General features: G+C 35.8%; 1 protein-coding gene across 2 annotated transcripts; it reads left to right on the top strand.

The window, feature by feature from the left end:
- Positions 1–450: 450 nt before the first annotated feature.
- LOC127412328 (V-set and transmembrane domain-containing protein 4-like) lies at positions 451–16616 on the top strand. 2 transcript variants are annotated; one of them, XM_051648588.1, is made up of 9 exons: positions 451–658; positions 2229–2624; positions 10076–10129; positions 13009–13116; positions 13249–13282; positions 13402–13526; positions 13629–13693; positions 14575–14726; positions 14832–16616. In XM_051648588.1, the coding sequence occupies exons 1-9, from the start codon at positions 607–609 to the stop codon at positions 14866–14868; spliced, it is 1023 nt and encodes a 340-aa protein (XP_051504548.1). In that variant the 5' UTR covers positions 451–606; the 3' UTR covers positions 14869–16616. The 2 variants fall into 2 exon arrangements, with proteins under 2 accessions (XP_051504548.1, XP_051504549.1); XM_051648589.1 differs by having other exon boundaries at positions 14575–14730.
- The last annotated feature ends 1237 nt before the right edge of the window (positions 16617–17853 follow it).

Below are 17853 nucleotides of genomic sequence, written 5' to 3'. Positions count from 1 at the left end.
ATGGAATACCGGGGTGATCTACTACATTTGCTAAATACTGGAAAATGTACAATAAATAACAGTGCACACTGTGTGCACTACTGTATCTCACAATAAAGTGCACTTGACCATTTCCAGACAAATGCACCAGAAAGAATAACTGGGATAAGGTCCAAAAAATAGTTACTTTCTTTCATGGAACATAAAAGGAGATATTAAAGCTTAGGGTTCCCTGAACAGAGAGACTTTGTGAAAAGACAAGATACCATCCTCACTCGTTATCTAAGCTAAGTAAGTAAACCCTCACTAAGACCTGGCCGCTGCTCCTACTTTTGGTATGTTGTAGGTCCATCTAGAAATATGTGCTCCTTCTAAAGGTTTCTCTCAGGAAATGACATAAGCTATATTCTTTGCACTGGAAGAGGGAGTGATTATGGGATAGAGAAAGAAAAAGAGAGAGGGTGAAAAAAAAGAGGGGTGTTTCTAACTGGGAACAGAGTGTACACTGTTTCGTATTACAGACACAGTGAGAGGGAGAAAGCAAAAGAAAAGAAGAGAAAATCCCAGGGATTTCTCCTTTCTTTTCTTGACGTTTAGTTGAGTTTATGGAGCCTACGGGTCTACACAATGAAACTCTCTACTGTTGCGATAGTTCTCCTGACTAGGGCTTTTATTGGAGGTAAGACTAACTGTTTGTATGTTGGCCTTTTAATATGCAAAAGAAAAAACAATCTTCAAAGTAGCTGTCAGAGGTAATGTGATTAGTAGAGTAACGGTGAGATGATGAACATTTTTCAGACAGCGGCTCCAAGTTTGTCACACATCTAACTGCACAATTCATCTGCATAAACTCATGCATGCAAAAACAGCAAAACCTTTGTACTTTTCTATGTTTGGTTTTTATGCAACATCTGATTACTCTATATAGTATATTTTATATTTAGTTATGCATCTTCTCCAGTACAGAAACATATATATTGCAAAATATGTCAAACTGCATTCTTCTGGTGAGTTCTGAGCTCTAAACAAGTAACTAAGTGAATAACCAAAGTTTTGGTGTGTACCACTGAGTGTCAGACCCAGGACTTCAGGATTATCAAATCAGGATTTTATTTAGCATTATTATTTTGGTACTTTTTGTATATGTCCAGATCTGTGGTGACTTGTGGCATTAATATTGTATTGAAAACACAATCCTGGTTGACCCCTGAGGGACTCTGTCATGTTTATGTTTTGTGCCAATTACTAAAGGCTTTTACCAGCTGGATAAAATCTTCGTCTCGTGTTCCCTGCTCTAGCATCAGGTTCAAGAAGGCAGACAAATATTTTCCACCTGTAGTTTCTGTGTTTTTCAGGGTATATTGAGCCCAGATGCATCCAGACATTTGAAACCCTTTAGGGGTCATGGATTTGGGCCAGACAATTAGAAATCTGCAATGAAGCTCCGAAGAAACTTTTTTTTTTTTTTTTTTGTGCTCAGAAAACAAAACAAAAAAAAACATTTATATACCAAAGCTATGAGAGATTTTCTCAGCTCATGATTAGATAATTATCTTGTACTTCAGATTTAATTAATATAGTTCCCACAATATGCAATTATCTTTTTTGAGATAACAGTACAATTTACTATTCTAAATAGTACTAAATTGTAATGTAAGTAGGGGATAATATACAGTCAGTTGGACATTATTGCAAATATTATATTAAAATATATTCTATTATAAAAATACAGGAAGATCAGGACCAACTACACAACATGAATTGGAGGGTCAGAATTAATCTGGGTCAGAATTATTTAATTATTTGGGAAGATAGAGATCATGGAGTGATATGAGAGACACGTAACTAGCACAACTAGGAAATCGGTTTCCAAGGACAATGGTCAATTTTATAGTTGAATGGTCATTATAGATATATTTTAACACATTATGCCATGATTGAGTGCTGTGTAATAAACATAACATTACAAATACTGTATTAACAGTACCTTGCACACAGTCAGATATTTGGGAAATACATTTAATTTTTGTATAAATTATCAAATGAATTTTGACTTTTTTTACCTCCTTTTTCTGATATTTTTTTTTTTTTTTTTTTTTTTTTTTTTGAGTAGGTTGAGTTCTTTAAATTAAAGTCAGTATCAAAGATTTAAATATAGTCTTTCATATATTATACATCTGATCTGTATATATAATTCTTCATGCTTTATGAACTTGCTATTTATGCTTTGTACTCCATGTTTCTCCCAGAGCTGTGTGATGCTTTAAATGTGACCGTCACCCCTGGGCCAGTCAGCATGTGTATGGTAGGAGACAACATCACTTTGTCCTGCTTGGTGTCTCAGAAGAAGAGGAGCAGCAGTGTTCTGGTGCTCCGCTGGCTCTTTTTACCCAACCCTGTAGACGAGCACCTCGTTGTCAGGATGGGCATGAAGAAAGCCAAGTATTACGGCAACTACAGCAAGCACTTTTCCCAAACCAAGTTCCTCCTCTGGGAGGAGATGGACGGACAGATCTACCATCTGCTGATCCTGAATGTGTCCGCAGAGGACGGGGGAAACTACACCTGTAAAGCGCAGGAAATACGAAAGCACAGAAACAAGTGGAGGGCCTCGGCGAATGGAACAGGGAGCATGGAATTACGAGGTAACCGTAGTGATTCCAAAAGAACTGTTCAGTCACCAAGTAAATTTGTACCCAGAATAATGTTTTGTTCATAAATTCTATAACATGAATTACACAAAGCAGACATGAATTCTGAAGTTTAAAAAACAAAAACAAAGACAGTATCTATCATCAAATTTGTTAAGCATGAAAGCTCATATCCTTAAGGTAGTTGTATTCCTTATTTCAGCACTTTTGAGGTATGACTGCATGCAATGTTGTAAAACAAAACGTGAAAGTCTCTTCAAGTAATATGAATCAGAGACCTTACTTTCACATAAACCAAAAACCACTATTCTAGAGGGATTTATGCTACAGTATACTGAACAGTACTGTTAGGTCTCACAATAAATGCGCTGTACCAAACATGCAATGTGAAAGCCTTTATTTGGTCTTATTTATGTTTATAAACAATCTGGACTATCTAATTTTGGAGTGAACTGTTCAATTCAGGGCCTCCTCACTAGCACCAGGGAACACTGTGGTTGAATTGTATGGGGTAGAAGAGTGATGTCTTGGCAGGGTCAGGGCTAACCACACAACAGCTGTTTCCTCTAGTTCCCTAATCCTTCAGTTCATCCAGTACAGGGTAAACTCCAATTCAACAATTGCAGATGGTGTACATTGTTAGATCTTTCTAAACATCTTTCACTGAGTTGATGATCTGTCTTTTCAGAAAATCACAAAAGAGTGACTGTATCTGATTCAGTTGCTAACATTACTTCATGCCAACTGTTCAAAGCCCAAATCCAAATAGTTTTCGCATGGTCCATAAAATGTACAAATAAAGAACATGTAAATGAAGTGTAAACTTTCTGATTTTTCAAGTTGTAGCCTTTTGTTGCATGCAAGCTTCGGTGTGTTTGTAAGCCTTAGGGTTCCGCCCTCCGCATATATACATCATTTCCACTAGAAATGCGTTCTGTGCCAATACAAACAAACCATAAGGCTGTTAACGAGAGCAACCTGGACATGCTGTGGAGACAGAGCGAGGAAACTTGGTAAGGATGCAACTGAAAACATTTACTCTGGCTGCATTATGTGTTTTTCTATGGTGTTCAGACAGCGAGAGGTCTCAGATGCCTCAGCAACCATTGGATTCATCATTTGCCTAATAAATGGCAATTGCCTGATGCTCGCAAGAATAAAGAGAACAAAGTATTTGTCACATCCACTCAAAGAAGGTTTGCGTACACTGATTTTGAGTAATTTACTATAAATGGTCATTTTATCTTGATTTTGTTTTTTAAGAGTTGCTGTTTTAGAAACTAAATCCAAAAAAGTGATATACATTTTTCTCTAAATCTGTCAAAAGTTTTAAAGTCATGGGGTCATTGACAAATAAGGTTGTCTGAGGTGATGAAAATATGAATCTTTTAAAAGTTTAGTTTAAAAAACATTGTGCAAAGTTCATAAAAATGTATTAAAATTATTTCCTTGCACATTGAATACATGGGATTTTTTTAGTTTTCTCAGGGTTACTTCATATTACCCCACCCTCTACGGACACATTGGAGAAAAAATCGTCATTGGCTAGTAAATTTTGGTTTTTACTCACCAGACTGTATCTGAATATCTGAAAAAGATATTAAGCAAACAGAAGAGGACATCTTCACATATACACTGGCAGCCAAAATTTGGAATAATGTACAGATTTTGCTCTTTTGCAAAGAAATTGGTACTTTTATTCACCAAAGTGGCATTCAACTGATCACAATGTAGTCAGGACATTCATAATGTGAAAAATTACTATTACAGTTTGAAATTTTTTTTCAGAACTTCATAAACTACTTCAAAAAAAATCCTCCACATGCAGCAATGACAGCTTTACAGATCCTTGGCATTCTAGCTGTCAGTTTGTCCAGATACTCAGGTGACATTTCACCCCACGCTTCCTGTAGCACTTGCCATAGATGTGGCTGTCTTGTCGGGCACTTCTCACACACCTTACAGTCTAGCTGATCCCACAAAAGCTCAATGGTGTTAAGATCCATAACACTCTTTTCCAATTATCTGTTGTCCAATGTCTGTGTTTTTTTGCCCACTCTAACTTTTTCTTTTTGTTTTTCTATTTCAAAAGTGGCTTTTCTTTGCAATTCTTCCCATAAGGCCTGCACCCCTGAGTCTTCTCTTTACTGTTGTACATGAAACTGGTGTTGAGCGGATAGAATTCAATGAAGCTGTCAGCTGAGGACATGTGAGGCGTCTATTTCTCAAACTAGAGATTCTGATGTACTTATCCTCTTGTTTAGTTGTACATCTGGCCTTCCACATCTCTTTCTGTCCTTGTTAGAGCCAGTTTTCCTTTGTCTTTGAAGACTGTAGTGTACACCTTTGGATGAATATTCAGTTTTTTGGCAACTTCAAGCATTGTATAGCCTTCATTCCTCAAAACAATGATTGACTGACGAGTTTCTAGAGAAAGCTGCTATTTTTTTTGTGCCATTTTTTACCTAATATTGACCGCAACTCAAAAACAAACACAAAGACAATGTTAAGCTTCATTTAACAAATCAAATAGCTTTCAACTGTGTTTGATATAATGGCAAGTGATTTTCTAGTACCAAATTAGTAATTTAGCATGATTACTCAAGGATAAGGTGTTGGAGTGATGGCTGCTGGAAATGGGGCCTGTCTTGACTTGATCAAAAATGACTTTTTTCAAATAGTGATTGAGCTGTTTTTTACATCAGTAATGTCCTGACTATACTTTGTGATCAGTTGAATGCCACTTTGGTGAATTAAAGTACCAATTTTCTTCTGAAACAGCAAAATCTGTACATTATTCCAAACTTTTGGCCGCCAGTGTATATAGTATTCATATGTATGACTTCACGCAATATAGCATGCAAGAGTGTACATTTTATTTCATATTTCGCTTTTGTATCACTTTAATCACATTTTAGCTTTTTTTTTTTTAAAGTTAAAATTTCACATTCTTTCAATTTACATGATGTCATGAAATTGCATTTATAATAATAATACAAGCTCTTGTTACTGTGTAAAATTTCATAATTATTATTATTTTTTTTTAATCACAAGGTTGGAACCTAATAATGAAAATAGAATTCAATATATAACAATAATTTAATAACTGTATTATAATTTTTTTTTAAGTGATACTATACCAAATATACCATGTAAAAACATAAGGTTTATAGGGAAAGGCTTTGCACAGGTTTTTACCAAACCCCTGCATAGATGCTGCATGAACCTATTTGTCAAATTCTTCAATATTTATAGTGTTTGTTGAAGCTAAAATATTTAATATTTTATGCTTGTCCTTTTAAATATTTATATTTTCACATTTATTACACTTTCTACATTTTGTTACGTTTGTTTATATGCACTTGTACGATTTACAAGTATTTACATTGAAATGTATAACAGGCGCTAAAATGGTAGGCCTACTGTCTCTTTAAGAGAAGGCAGCTCTGTCAGCAAATGTTTACGGTTGAATATGTGCAGCGCACATTAATGAGATAGATGTTGCACGGTGGTTTTTCCCTCATCCGTGCAGTGTAAGATTAGAATGAATGATTATTTTGTACTTTTTGATCTCAAACTGAAAAGGATATTAATAGAGACATGAAATGAAAATGGAGTGCACAGTGCAGGGATCTCTGATCTTTGGACACACATTACACGTAAAGAATCAAAGCAAACTTTACTCGCGTAATGTGTATTGACATACGTGTACAAATTCTTATTGTACAAGTTTTCAAATTCAAATCTACAAGCTCTTGAGTTTTGCAACACTCTTCCCCTAACAGATGTCCAACAGGCACGTTTCTGGTCTGTAGCCATACTGTAAATTGAAGAATGTTGTGAAAACAGTCCGTGGGAAAGTTCAACGTCGTTAAATGCAATGTAAATGTAATTAATTCTGGAATATCATTGGTCAACTTAAGCAATGGTGACACTGTGAATCGCAACAACTCAGGACCCACCATGGATCCAAATAAGTTACATTTCCTTCAGGGTGCGTGCTCTTGAGACACAACAGGCAAGAGAGCTGTTCAGCCATGACGTCAATTTGTAGGTGAACCCGGAAGTCTAATTCGCCATGGGTTCCCTCGATTTTCATATGGGCTTTTTGAGTTTTTGTGTAAAATGAGGTCTTAAACATTAAACATGTTAAACATTGCTTGATGATACGTGGAAGTTTTGTTCTACAACATAAATTACACACAGTCATACCTCAAATGTGAATATTGAAGCCACCGTGTGTTCAAAAAAAAGGTATGTAATTCAATACGGCTTCAAAATTCCTGTTTGCAGTATGACTGTGATGATGATAAACTTCAAATTTATGTTTTAGAACAAAATGTCCATGTATCAAGTAATGTTTACAACAGACCTTAAAAACCCATTGGAAAATCCTGAGGGAACCCATGGCGAATTCTCTTCTGGGATTTTGGACCACAAGCTGAACAGCTCTATAAAGAAGAGGCTGAATCCAGCTTCTTATTCATTAACTTATTTAGTAAAGAGATCGCTGTGCTTAAGTTCTTTTTCACCACTACACAACTCAATCACAAGTGAAATCTGAACATTTACTAGCCAGCAGCTAATAACAGACATATTGTAATCGCATAGCGCAAAATTTGGTTGCATATTCAAGTGATTTACTTGCAGTGTAGAGGGCTGTTACCTGAAGAAGAAAAAAAAAAAAAACCTTCCTTTTCATAAATGTGTCATAATTTCTGATACTTCACACACAGTCCAGAGTGTCTAAAGGGGTCTGATGGCAAATGAATGTGTAGCAAATTCTTTTTCGGAACCATTCCGTATAGTGTATCTAGGGGTAGTAATTTATTTGATGAAAAACATTAACAAATATCTTATAGATAAAAGACTGTGGTTTTGAGGGATATAACTGAACATTACTATAGGGGTTAGACAACCAAGACACCCCAGTTTACCCAACTCTGAGACACAAAAGCAAAGAAAAAACTTAGTGTGAGAGTAAACATGCAAGAAGCAATAAGGAAGGAAATGGAGGCCATAGGTCTACCCAGACCGGGGAATTTGTCTTGTGAAAAATACAACAAAACAATGTCAACACAGACCAAAGCAAGATCACAGAGCAGGGTTAGCCACTTCAACTGTCTCTACAGCGTCGAGGTTAGCCAGCAAATGACTTCAATACTTTTCCATAACAAAAGCGGCACTCAAACATACACTATTCCTCTCTCAATCCCCACCCGTTTGATATTGCCTTAAAATTTGTACTGTGAGAAAGGGCTATTGCGCAGTGTTTCTGCAGACCTACTGCAAATCATAAAATGTACTGAAGCCTTCAGTTTAGCAGGGGTTTTATAGTATGGCTTAGATTTCAAACTGAAAATGCAGATCAGATGTGTAAATGAATACCTGGTTTGGATGGAGTCAAAGCCTCATAGTGAAGCTGCTCTTGTTGTCATCTAAGGCAGAGACAGCGCTAATGAAGTGCACATGAGCAGGCATACGGCTAGTTCCATAAGGGCCCAGAATAAGGTGAGAAGGGCGATAAAACGTGCTGGATGCCAAAAAGTACTTTAATATGTTGATTAAGGCTTCTGTAAGTGTAAGGGTTTCTCTTTTCTATGCGCTAGAATGCAGCTATTGTGCTTTTTACTGCTCTAGTAACTTAAAAGACAATGAACATTGGTAATTTGTGTGATCTTTAAAGCTGTGTGTGTATTTTTTTTTCAATGTTATAATACATTCTCCTATCCCAGCTTAATATGCAGAGACAATTATAATTAAGACATTAGATTGATTCCATCTGAAAAGTGTAAACACTGTGGCTCTGTGGTGCTTTCAAAACCAGCCTGACACAGCAACATTGGCTCAACCAATGGTAAGGGTTTGGGGTGGAGCTATCTGTTTGCCCAACTAATGAAGGATGGGGGAGTGTTCGGGAAACCTGTTTGAAAACAATCACTATTGTTTGAAATTCTGTTTGGTGATGCTAGTGGCGCTGATATTACACACCTTTATACTGCAAGTAAAAACCTATTTTTGACATTTTATCCAGCTCACTTAAATCTACTAATTCTGAATAAGCTTTTAAAATAATTATGTACAAAAGTGACTTCAACATCTGCAAGCAATTTCCGTCATCCATGTTTAAAAAACAAAACAATGGTATGCAGCCTGGTTAAAAACAGATACTGTAGACTTTGATGGAAAAAATCTGGTGTTGAAAGACAAAAAAAAAAAAAAAGAAGAAGATAGAAATAAAGAGGAGAGAGAGAGAGAACATGCAATAATTTGAGCTTTTCTATACATTCTGAAAAAGCAGAATTTGTTTCCCAGATAACTAAAATAACAGTAATTAATAGTAGAATAACTCCATTATTTAAACATGTAAAAGCCGATCTGTTCGTTGCTTTCGCAAAGCTGCTGTACTGCATTAATAGTTGTTTATTAATCATTCTGTGATGTTGATTTATTAAAGCCCCATTTCTCAGGGTCAAAGGTTAAGTATTTTTAGAGGCCTTTAACACAACTAATATCCTTGCCTGGTCTTATTGAAGCCTCATCAAGCACAACCCTGCACCAAATCTGCATAGAATACAAGATGACCAGGTTGAGCCATGAGCAAAAATGCAACAATATGTTATTCCTTTATATTCCATTATTGGGTGAGTTTTTTTACTCGAACGTTGCTTGTAAAAATGCAATATAAACATATAAGCATTACAAATATTTATATTATGATCCTATCAATATGTGTGCATTTTGTACATTTACAACTATACAAAATCCACAAGAATCTAAAACCAGTCTGCCCATTGCAAATAAGACAGATGAGTATGACCTTGACCTCAAAGGACTTGTAAAAAGTTTGTTATAAATCAGCAGTAAATTATGGTAACAAATAATTTGCTGTATTTTAAATAACTGTAAACGTACTGTAAAACTAGCTACAATAGGTTACATATTAGTGACAGTATAATTGTATGGTACAACAAAATTAATGATAGTAATTGTTTGTATGCCACATTTAAAATTGCAGTTATTTCAGTAAACTGCAGTAATCAAACTTTATCTAGCCCAATAAACAAATATGCATTCAGAAACACAGAGGACGACATGTTCTCTATGGGGATTTTTTGGCTTAAATTCAGTCAATATTATTGCATTTAACTGTAAAATAGTGATTATTGTAATTCACAATTTTCTTTTCTTTTTTCTTTTCTTTTTTTTTTTAAGAAATGCAACAACAATTGACAGCAACATATTGTTAACCATTTCCACAGTAAGACACCTTTAAAAAAATACTGCAATAAAACTGAAAACAAGTGAATAGGAATATCAGTGAAAATATGCTGGCACACTGATTTAAGCACTCATGAAATCTATTATTAACAAATGTTTACTTATTGAAATGTTTTTTTAAAAAAAGACAAAAATAATTTTACTTATGTCTCAATGTTTTTCAGTACATCATACACCAATCACAGGAAAAACTGATGACATATGGCGCATGTTTGAAGGTATGCTATTACCCCTATATTTTCTATTTTAATAAAACTAGTCAACACTGCAGTCTGGAGCATGGTCTCTGTCACTGATAAAAACACAATTTTTGTGTGCTGCATTCGATCATAGATTACAGTGTTAGACAGCTCTTGGCTTGTGTCGTACATCTCCTCTGTGTTGATGCAGAAAGACCAAACCAAATTCAACCAAATGTAAATCAAGTGCGTTCTCAGTGTTTGGTTTATTTCCCTGGTCAACTCTGCTCAAGCATTTATTGGAATACAGATTCTTCCCTCAGCTCTGACACTTTGCATGTCTTGAACACTGGGGGGGGGGGGGTGACCAAACCATTTTGGGGGTGGGGGTCGCAGGTGTAATGGGCCTCTTAATTCCTTCAATATATTTAAGGCGCTGAGTGTAATAATTTTCTGAATGAAGGCTTCAAATTCGAGGCCCAACATTTTATAATTTTGGGTTTTAAAAGATACAAGTTTTTTTTAAATTCACACTGTACAAGACAAACACTGTCTCTGCATTGCTAACAATTTGTCTGTTTTAGTCATCTTTTCTTTTTTTTTTTTTGTGCTGTCTCAAAGAAAAGATGAATTAGACTTAGAATTTCTTTTCATCATTGATGTATCTGTAAAAGGCATGACTGTGTCAGCTGGTTAGCAAAAAGAAAATACACAAAATTATTTACTGCCCTCAATTTATCCCTCATTTTTTCCCCCTTGAGAATCTTAACACAATCTTCAAGAATCTAACGCTGCTCTTTTCCATACAAAAACAGTTCGTATTGACCACTGCTGTCAAGGTACAAAGAGAAAACAAATCATTATTAATATACCATAAAAGCAGTCCATACAACACAGCTGTTGTGTGGCCCCAGAAAGCTTGGAATATAGTGCACTTGTCATATGGACTACTGTTATGATGTCTTTATACTGAATCTTTTATAGGGCTGTATTGTATTGGTGCTTTTTGAAGCTCCTGCTCACTATAAACTGTTATTCTATGGAATAGAGCTGCTTAAAATGTCTATTTTTATGTTCCAAGAAAAGTAACAGCATATGGGTTTTGAACAACATAAGGGTGAGTAAATGAGTAAGTAAAAGGTGAACTACTTTAACTGGTGGCTCATCCTCAAAATGAAAGGGTCTCTTTTAAAAGAAGACTCTTAGCAGATGCTGTACAAAATTCTGAATTAATTAAAGAAATTATTTAGAAAATCTTCAACTGATTGTAAATTATTACATAATAATTTTTGCATTAAGAATATATGACACTGTCCTTGTCAAAACCTAAAAACTCAATGGAAGCCAGAAGTCACAGGTCTCACCATGTTCTAGTTTTAATCTGAGGATGATAACGCTCTACTTGTGTTTTATACTGTAGATAATTTTCTTAGACAATGTCAATAACATTTTCTAAAAAACTACTTCAAAAGCCTGCCAGATTACTACATTTATTCAATTCCTTTACAATATACACACATTCGCTCTTTGTCTTAAGCCTGATATACTGCAAACTGCTCTGTTAATGTTTTCACATTCACAACGACATACGAATCACGTAATGTACATGACATATTTTCAATTTGAAACAGCGAATTTCACCAAATGGTGAATAGTTTGCACCTTGGAAATGAATGTCGGTCGGTACAACATTTCAATCATAAAACAGTGGTCAAATATTGCATTTTTAGTTAGATACTTGCATCTTACATGACACTAACACTCTTAACATTAACTGCTTGCTGATGGACGGCGCTGGAATAATCTACGAGGTTCCCACTCAGCTTCTTAAACTTGAGTCCCGCCTTCATCGATTTGATTGGCTATCTCAAATGACAATGACAAATGGTGTTAGACTACTGAGCGAGGTAAAAATGACACTTTTTTTTTATGTTATTCCTGCAACAACTTAATGACAATTAGACAGCGGTGCATAATGAACTGCAGCAGAACAGCAACAAGGATATCAATTACTGGGGGGGACAATCTGGCCATATCTGATTATTGGGAGGGACTTGTCCCTCTCAAAGTATATTGTGGTTACGGCCTTGCCTAACAGTATCCTATTAAAATTAACTTGAATTTATTGTTTTATATTCAACTTGTTCAAACACCTAAAGGTACTTATTTAAAGGATGTATGAAATGAAGATTTTTAGAAGAATATCTCAGCTCTGTAGTTCCATATAATGCAAGTGAATGGTGATCAGGCCTTTGAAGCTCCAAAAAGGAGATAAAGTTAGCATAAAAGTAATCCATAAGAGTCTAGAGGTTTAATCAACGTCTTCTGAAGTGATCCAGTTGGTTTTGAGTAAGAACAGACCAAAACGTAACTCCTTTTTCACTTTACATCTTGTCATTGCAGTCTCTAGACACGATCATGATTTCAAGCTCGATTACACTTCTGTGTGCTTTATGCATGAGCAGAGCGCTATTAGCGCTATAGGAAGTGTAATCGACCTTGAAATCATGATCGCCAAGGAGACTGCTGTCAAGATGCACAGTGAAAAAGTTACATTTTGTTCTCACCCAAAACCAACTGGATCACTTCAGAAGATATTGATTTAACCACTGGAGGCTTATGGATTACTTTTATGCTGACTTTATCTCTTTTTTGGAGCTTTAAAATGCTGATCACCATTTACTCGCATTGTATGGACCTACAGAGTTGAGATATTCTTCTTCTTAAAAAAAAAAGTATCATTCCCATTTGGGATGGCATGAGGGTGAGAAAATTTTCATTTATGGGTGAACTAACCCCCTTTAAGATTACTAAAAGAGAGAAAAACAAATCTCTCTACAAACTAATTTAAAGACAGTTTACAGCTGTTTCTTTTTTTACAGAATATACTTTACCTGTTTTGCTTATCCCTCTCTCAGATTTGTACCTCTGTGCTGTGCTCATCTGCTCCATTGGGCTAGTCTGTATGCTTGTCTTTGCCATGACTATCACATGTCAGCACCTACTGCACAAACGAAAACTACAAGGTGATGAGCTTTTGTCCTAGAACCCAAAACATTCACTTATTAATACTTTAACAACACAATATCATCATAGCAATTATTGATTTTAATTTTTGTATTTATTTTTTATGCTTGTTCAATTCTATCTCCTTCTAGCTAGTTATTACCTGGTGAAGTGCCCAGAAAACAGGTAATGTATATGCTTTATAACTGTTTTAATGGTATGCCTATTTTTTTATTTATTGATTGATTTTTTTTTATTTATTTCAAACCGATTCTAATCTAATATCTTTCTGTTTATATATCCAGCTCAGGAGAAACCGTAACTAGTGTATCCAGCTCCTCTCCAGGAATGCACAGAAAGGAGAAAAGACACAAACCACAGCTCAGAGAGATCACTGAACCACAGCCACCACCACAGCTACCAGCTAAAGGTAACTGATTGGACCCCTTTCAAAACCTACATTAAAGCACCAAATCAATAGTTTGTGTTACTAAAAATTTTATTTATTTATTTTTTTTTTTGTGCTTTCTAGCACCTGTACCAGGGAAACCATGCAGAACCAAACATTTAAAGGCACAACGTACAAAGACACAAATTGTAAGAAAGCTCGACTCTTATTGGACTCATTCTGCATATTTAGTTTCTTGCTAAAACATAAAATTTTAAACAGATTAAACGATGTTGATATTGTTTCATCATTGTCCTAAACATATATCTGGCTAATCTAATTTCTTTATAATGAATTTTGTATGTGTAATCATTTTATTCACTATTTTATAATATTTGCATCTAACAATGTGTTTTCTTACCTCTCAATTGAATTAACACAGGCTAGAAGCACGCAAGAGGGAAATAATATAGCTTTCTCATAGAGCTTTATGTTATTGCTATACCTTCCTCCATTTATGGTTCTTATAATTTTATTTACTATTATTGCTTCTTTCTAAAGCATAATTATTTATTTAACATGCTTGATTCTTATTAGATTAGTTTCCAGGGAAATCATTACAGAAAGGCAGAAAAGATGAAAAGAAAGAAAGAAAAAGAAAGAAATCTGAGAAAACATTTTATGATACAGCGTTGTGTCATGAAATCAGGTTGTAATCTGGTTGGTCAAACTGCCCCTGAGCTGCTGTACTGGCTCTGATGACAAGTGCTGCATCCGAATTCCTGTACATTGAATGTGATTTGCCTACCGTATCATGAATTCATATGGGATCTGAGGACATTAATATGTCTGCATTCTCTTCAGCTTTGAACATCTAAGTCATCCTGAATTATCTGTTTATCAGATGATGTCTGACCAGAAACTTTGAGACATACTCAGTCTAAAAGCAATCCTAAAATTATACTTATAATTTCATGTTTTTCTGACCCTACATTCTCCAGGGAATCCCAAAATTCCTTTTTCAGACCTCTGACCACATACTGTAGTCTCTCAAATATTTGAAACACCCTGTTCTCTTGTTGTCCTTAAGCAAAGGGTGGCAGAGGACAGCCTGACATACGCAGAGCTGGAGCTGTTTAAACCAAAGCCTGAGCTGAAAACAGAGTCGGCTGGATGTGCACAGCTTGAGTCCCAAACACACTGCACGGGAACTGTATATGCCCAAATACTCTTTGTCGAGAAGCAAGTATAAATATGTATTTTAAGAGTTTCATACCAAAATTATTTATGAGATTTGTTGAAAATATTTTGTACTTACATACTGATGGTCTGTTATTTCATCTATAGACCATTTCAAGGACTGTTCTTTGGTGACGTCAAGTGACGTCATTGTTCCATGAACATTTCTTGCTTGTCAAAACAGAGACTAATTAGCAGAGACAGGCCACTTCTATTAAAATGAATGGGAGAAATTGGAACACCCAATGGCAGCCAACGGTCAATGGATGTAGAAAGGAAGTCCCGCCTTAGAGGTAAAATAGCCAATCACCTTTTAGATACAGAAATCGCCTGTCAATCAACGCGAGAACGCACATGCACATTAGCTATACAAGAAGGTAAAAATGAATTTTTTAGCATAATCTGAGTTAAAGACACGGAATTTATTATACCAGTTATGACGGAATGTCACGCCCTTCCCGTGGATCATCGTTGGCCGCAGTTATGTTTTCCTGTTTGGCGGCACGTGACGGGCTCACCTGAACCCAAGGAAGAGCCTCACAGAGCACGCCTCTCATCGGGAGACCGGTCTCTACCTGCTGGCGTCTTCACAGGTCCAGGAACAGAGCAGGGAGGATCCGGTGCGAGTTAGCTGCGTCACCAGACCCGCAGCCCGGAACCCCAGTACGAGTTAGATGTGACGCCGGGGATTGGAGCACACGTAGGAGTCGACGGGCCAGGATGCCGGGCCGCTATTCCTCTCAAGTGCCGGGGCCCAGGGAAGCCGCCCCACAACCCTCGGACCAAGGAGGGGAGCACATCGCAGCTGCCGGGATCCCGCCCACTATCACCTGGAACTTTCCCTGTCTTCACTACTCTTCCTTCACATAGCCCTTTCCACCGCAAAGGTTTTGGACATTTTAAATAAATGCCTCTCTGAGGCCTGATGCCACACCCACTGTGTCCGTCTCTTGCTCACCCCGCCACACAGTGTTGTCAGATTTTACTTCTTATTTGAAATATGTTCTTTTATCGTAATCTTGACAAACCATTTTTGAGATTTTGGTCTTTCCCCATTTAAGTAGATAGGAGCTGCACTTTCATGACGCTTGTTTACATAGAAAAATAGCTGCCCACACTGCCCAAGAGCGTTCCAAAGACTGCCACCGAGTGGACTGACTTACCTTGAGAAAGAGACTTTGTTGAAAGGATCCGGAAATGCATTTGGACCGTTCTAATTCCTTTGTTTTGGTTTACATTCTTGAAATGGTCTATACTATTATTACTAGTATAAAGTCTGTAATACAACAGTAGCATCTACAGTGGGATTCAAAAGTTTACAGTGGGGTTCAAAAGTTTAATGTAAAATGAATGAGAAATATTTAAGATTCTGCACTATTTTTAGGGTTAGGGATATCAAATAAGCAAATTTGTGACATTGACCATGTTTCCTTCTTCAAATGAAGCACAAAAGATGCTCTTTGGAACATTCTCAAATCATGCTGGGATATCAGATTTTCCACAAACTTATAAAGTCCATGCCAGCTCAAGTGCATGCTATCATTAAAGCAAAATGGCGAAATACCAAATACTAAGAAATGTTAGGTTTTCACTTAAATTGTTACACTGATAATACATTTTTAAATGAAAAGAAATAGAATCAAAAATTAGAATCACTTTTCACTAGTGGGCTTTTTTAAACTTTGAACCCCACTGTATTTGGGCACATCTATCATTGTACCTATAAATTTGAGATCTTCCTTTCTTTAATGACTGAGGGTTGCATTACTGCTGGATTTAACCCTAAACAGGCATAATTTGAGTATGCAGTTTTGAAAAGTATGCAACAACTGTATTTTTTGCTAGGTTGAAATAAAGATTACTCCTCTAAATGTTGAGGACGATATGAGCAAATGAGTGCAGTGATTAATGTCAGCATTTATGGGCAGTCATTATAACTACTCTTCAGCACATTGAAGAACATTTAACTCTTAAAGACCCAAGCATTGATATTGATGAAGAAGAAAAAAAATCTTTAAAATGCATTTTTAGGAAGCCATTTAAAATTTAGATTTTTATGCACATTTTGTTTTGGGGTGAATTTTGGGAAAATGTAGCAAAATTGCAAAGTGTTTTTTAGACAGTAAGTGGAAGTTTTGACCACAACAATTGATGATATATTTGCTAGTATAATCAAAATAATAAAATACCTATTTTTTGTAATGTAGAATATTTAATATACTATGCATACCATAAAACAAATATTTTTTTTAATGACAGAACAGCACAGAAAATAACAGATAATTGTTAATCTATTATTTACTGAATAGGCTCCATTGAGTGAACACAGAAAAAGTTTGACTACTAATGCCCAGTATTGGATTTTTGCTACGCTTAGAAACATTTTCACAAATATATGAAAATTAATACTTTTAGGGGATCTAATAATTTTTGCAATCAAGTAACATGTTGGGAATTAAGAAAGAAAAAAATATATTAAAATGTCAAATAGCTACTTGGAAAATTGCTACATTTGTTCCAAAAGTGTCAGCAATTGTCAACAAGTCATAACATTTATGTGTGACTTTAGCAAGCTCTGACAGCTAATATGCAAATGTGTTGTGATTCTGTTCAGTGTCAGCTATTGTTGTGTGTGGTTTTTACCCATATTTAATGAATATTATATATATTTCAAATGGTGCAATTCTGCTTCTTCTGGGTCCCTGAGTGTTAAACATATTTAAAACATCAGTATCTACATAGGATTGGACAAGCTGAGATTAGTGCTACAACTATTATAAGCACACATACAAAGCCACTGATATGATAAGAACACATCATGACTATTCAATTCATCCTGTCCTCTCCCACTGTCCATTCTTGAGTTTAGAAGTCTGTCTCTCTCACTCTCTCTCTCTCTCTCCATTTCTCCCACACACAGCTAAGAGCCAGTGACTGTGATGAACTCTTTAATGGTTACATTTATTAAAATCATACTAATTGTAATCATGCTTAATAATTAGCTTTACAATGCATTATAATTGGGTTAGGCTACAAGATGGTTCTGCCTAGGTGCTATAATTTATTTGATTTAATTATTCAGAGGAGCCCAAATGGTTTGACATTTAATATCATAAAATCACCGATGTAT

The sequence above is a fragment of the Myxocyprinus asiaticus genome, chromosome 21 (assembly GCF_019703515.2).
Source record: "Myxocyprinus asiaticus isolate MX2 ecotype Aquarium Trade chromosome 21, UBuf_Myxa_2, whole genome shotgun sequence".
NCBI lineage: Eukaryota > Metazoa > Chordata > Actinopteri > Cypriniformes > Catostomidae > Myxocyprinus > Myxocyprinus asiaticus.
The sequence above is the reverse complement of the archived record's forward strand: the minus strand, read 5'-3'. Positions and strand labels throughout refer to the sequence as shown.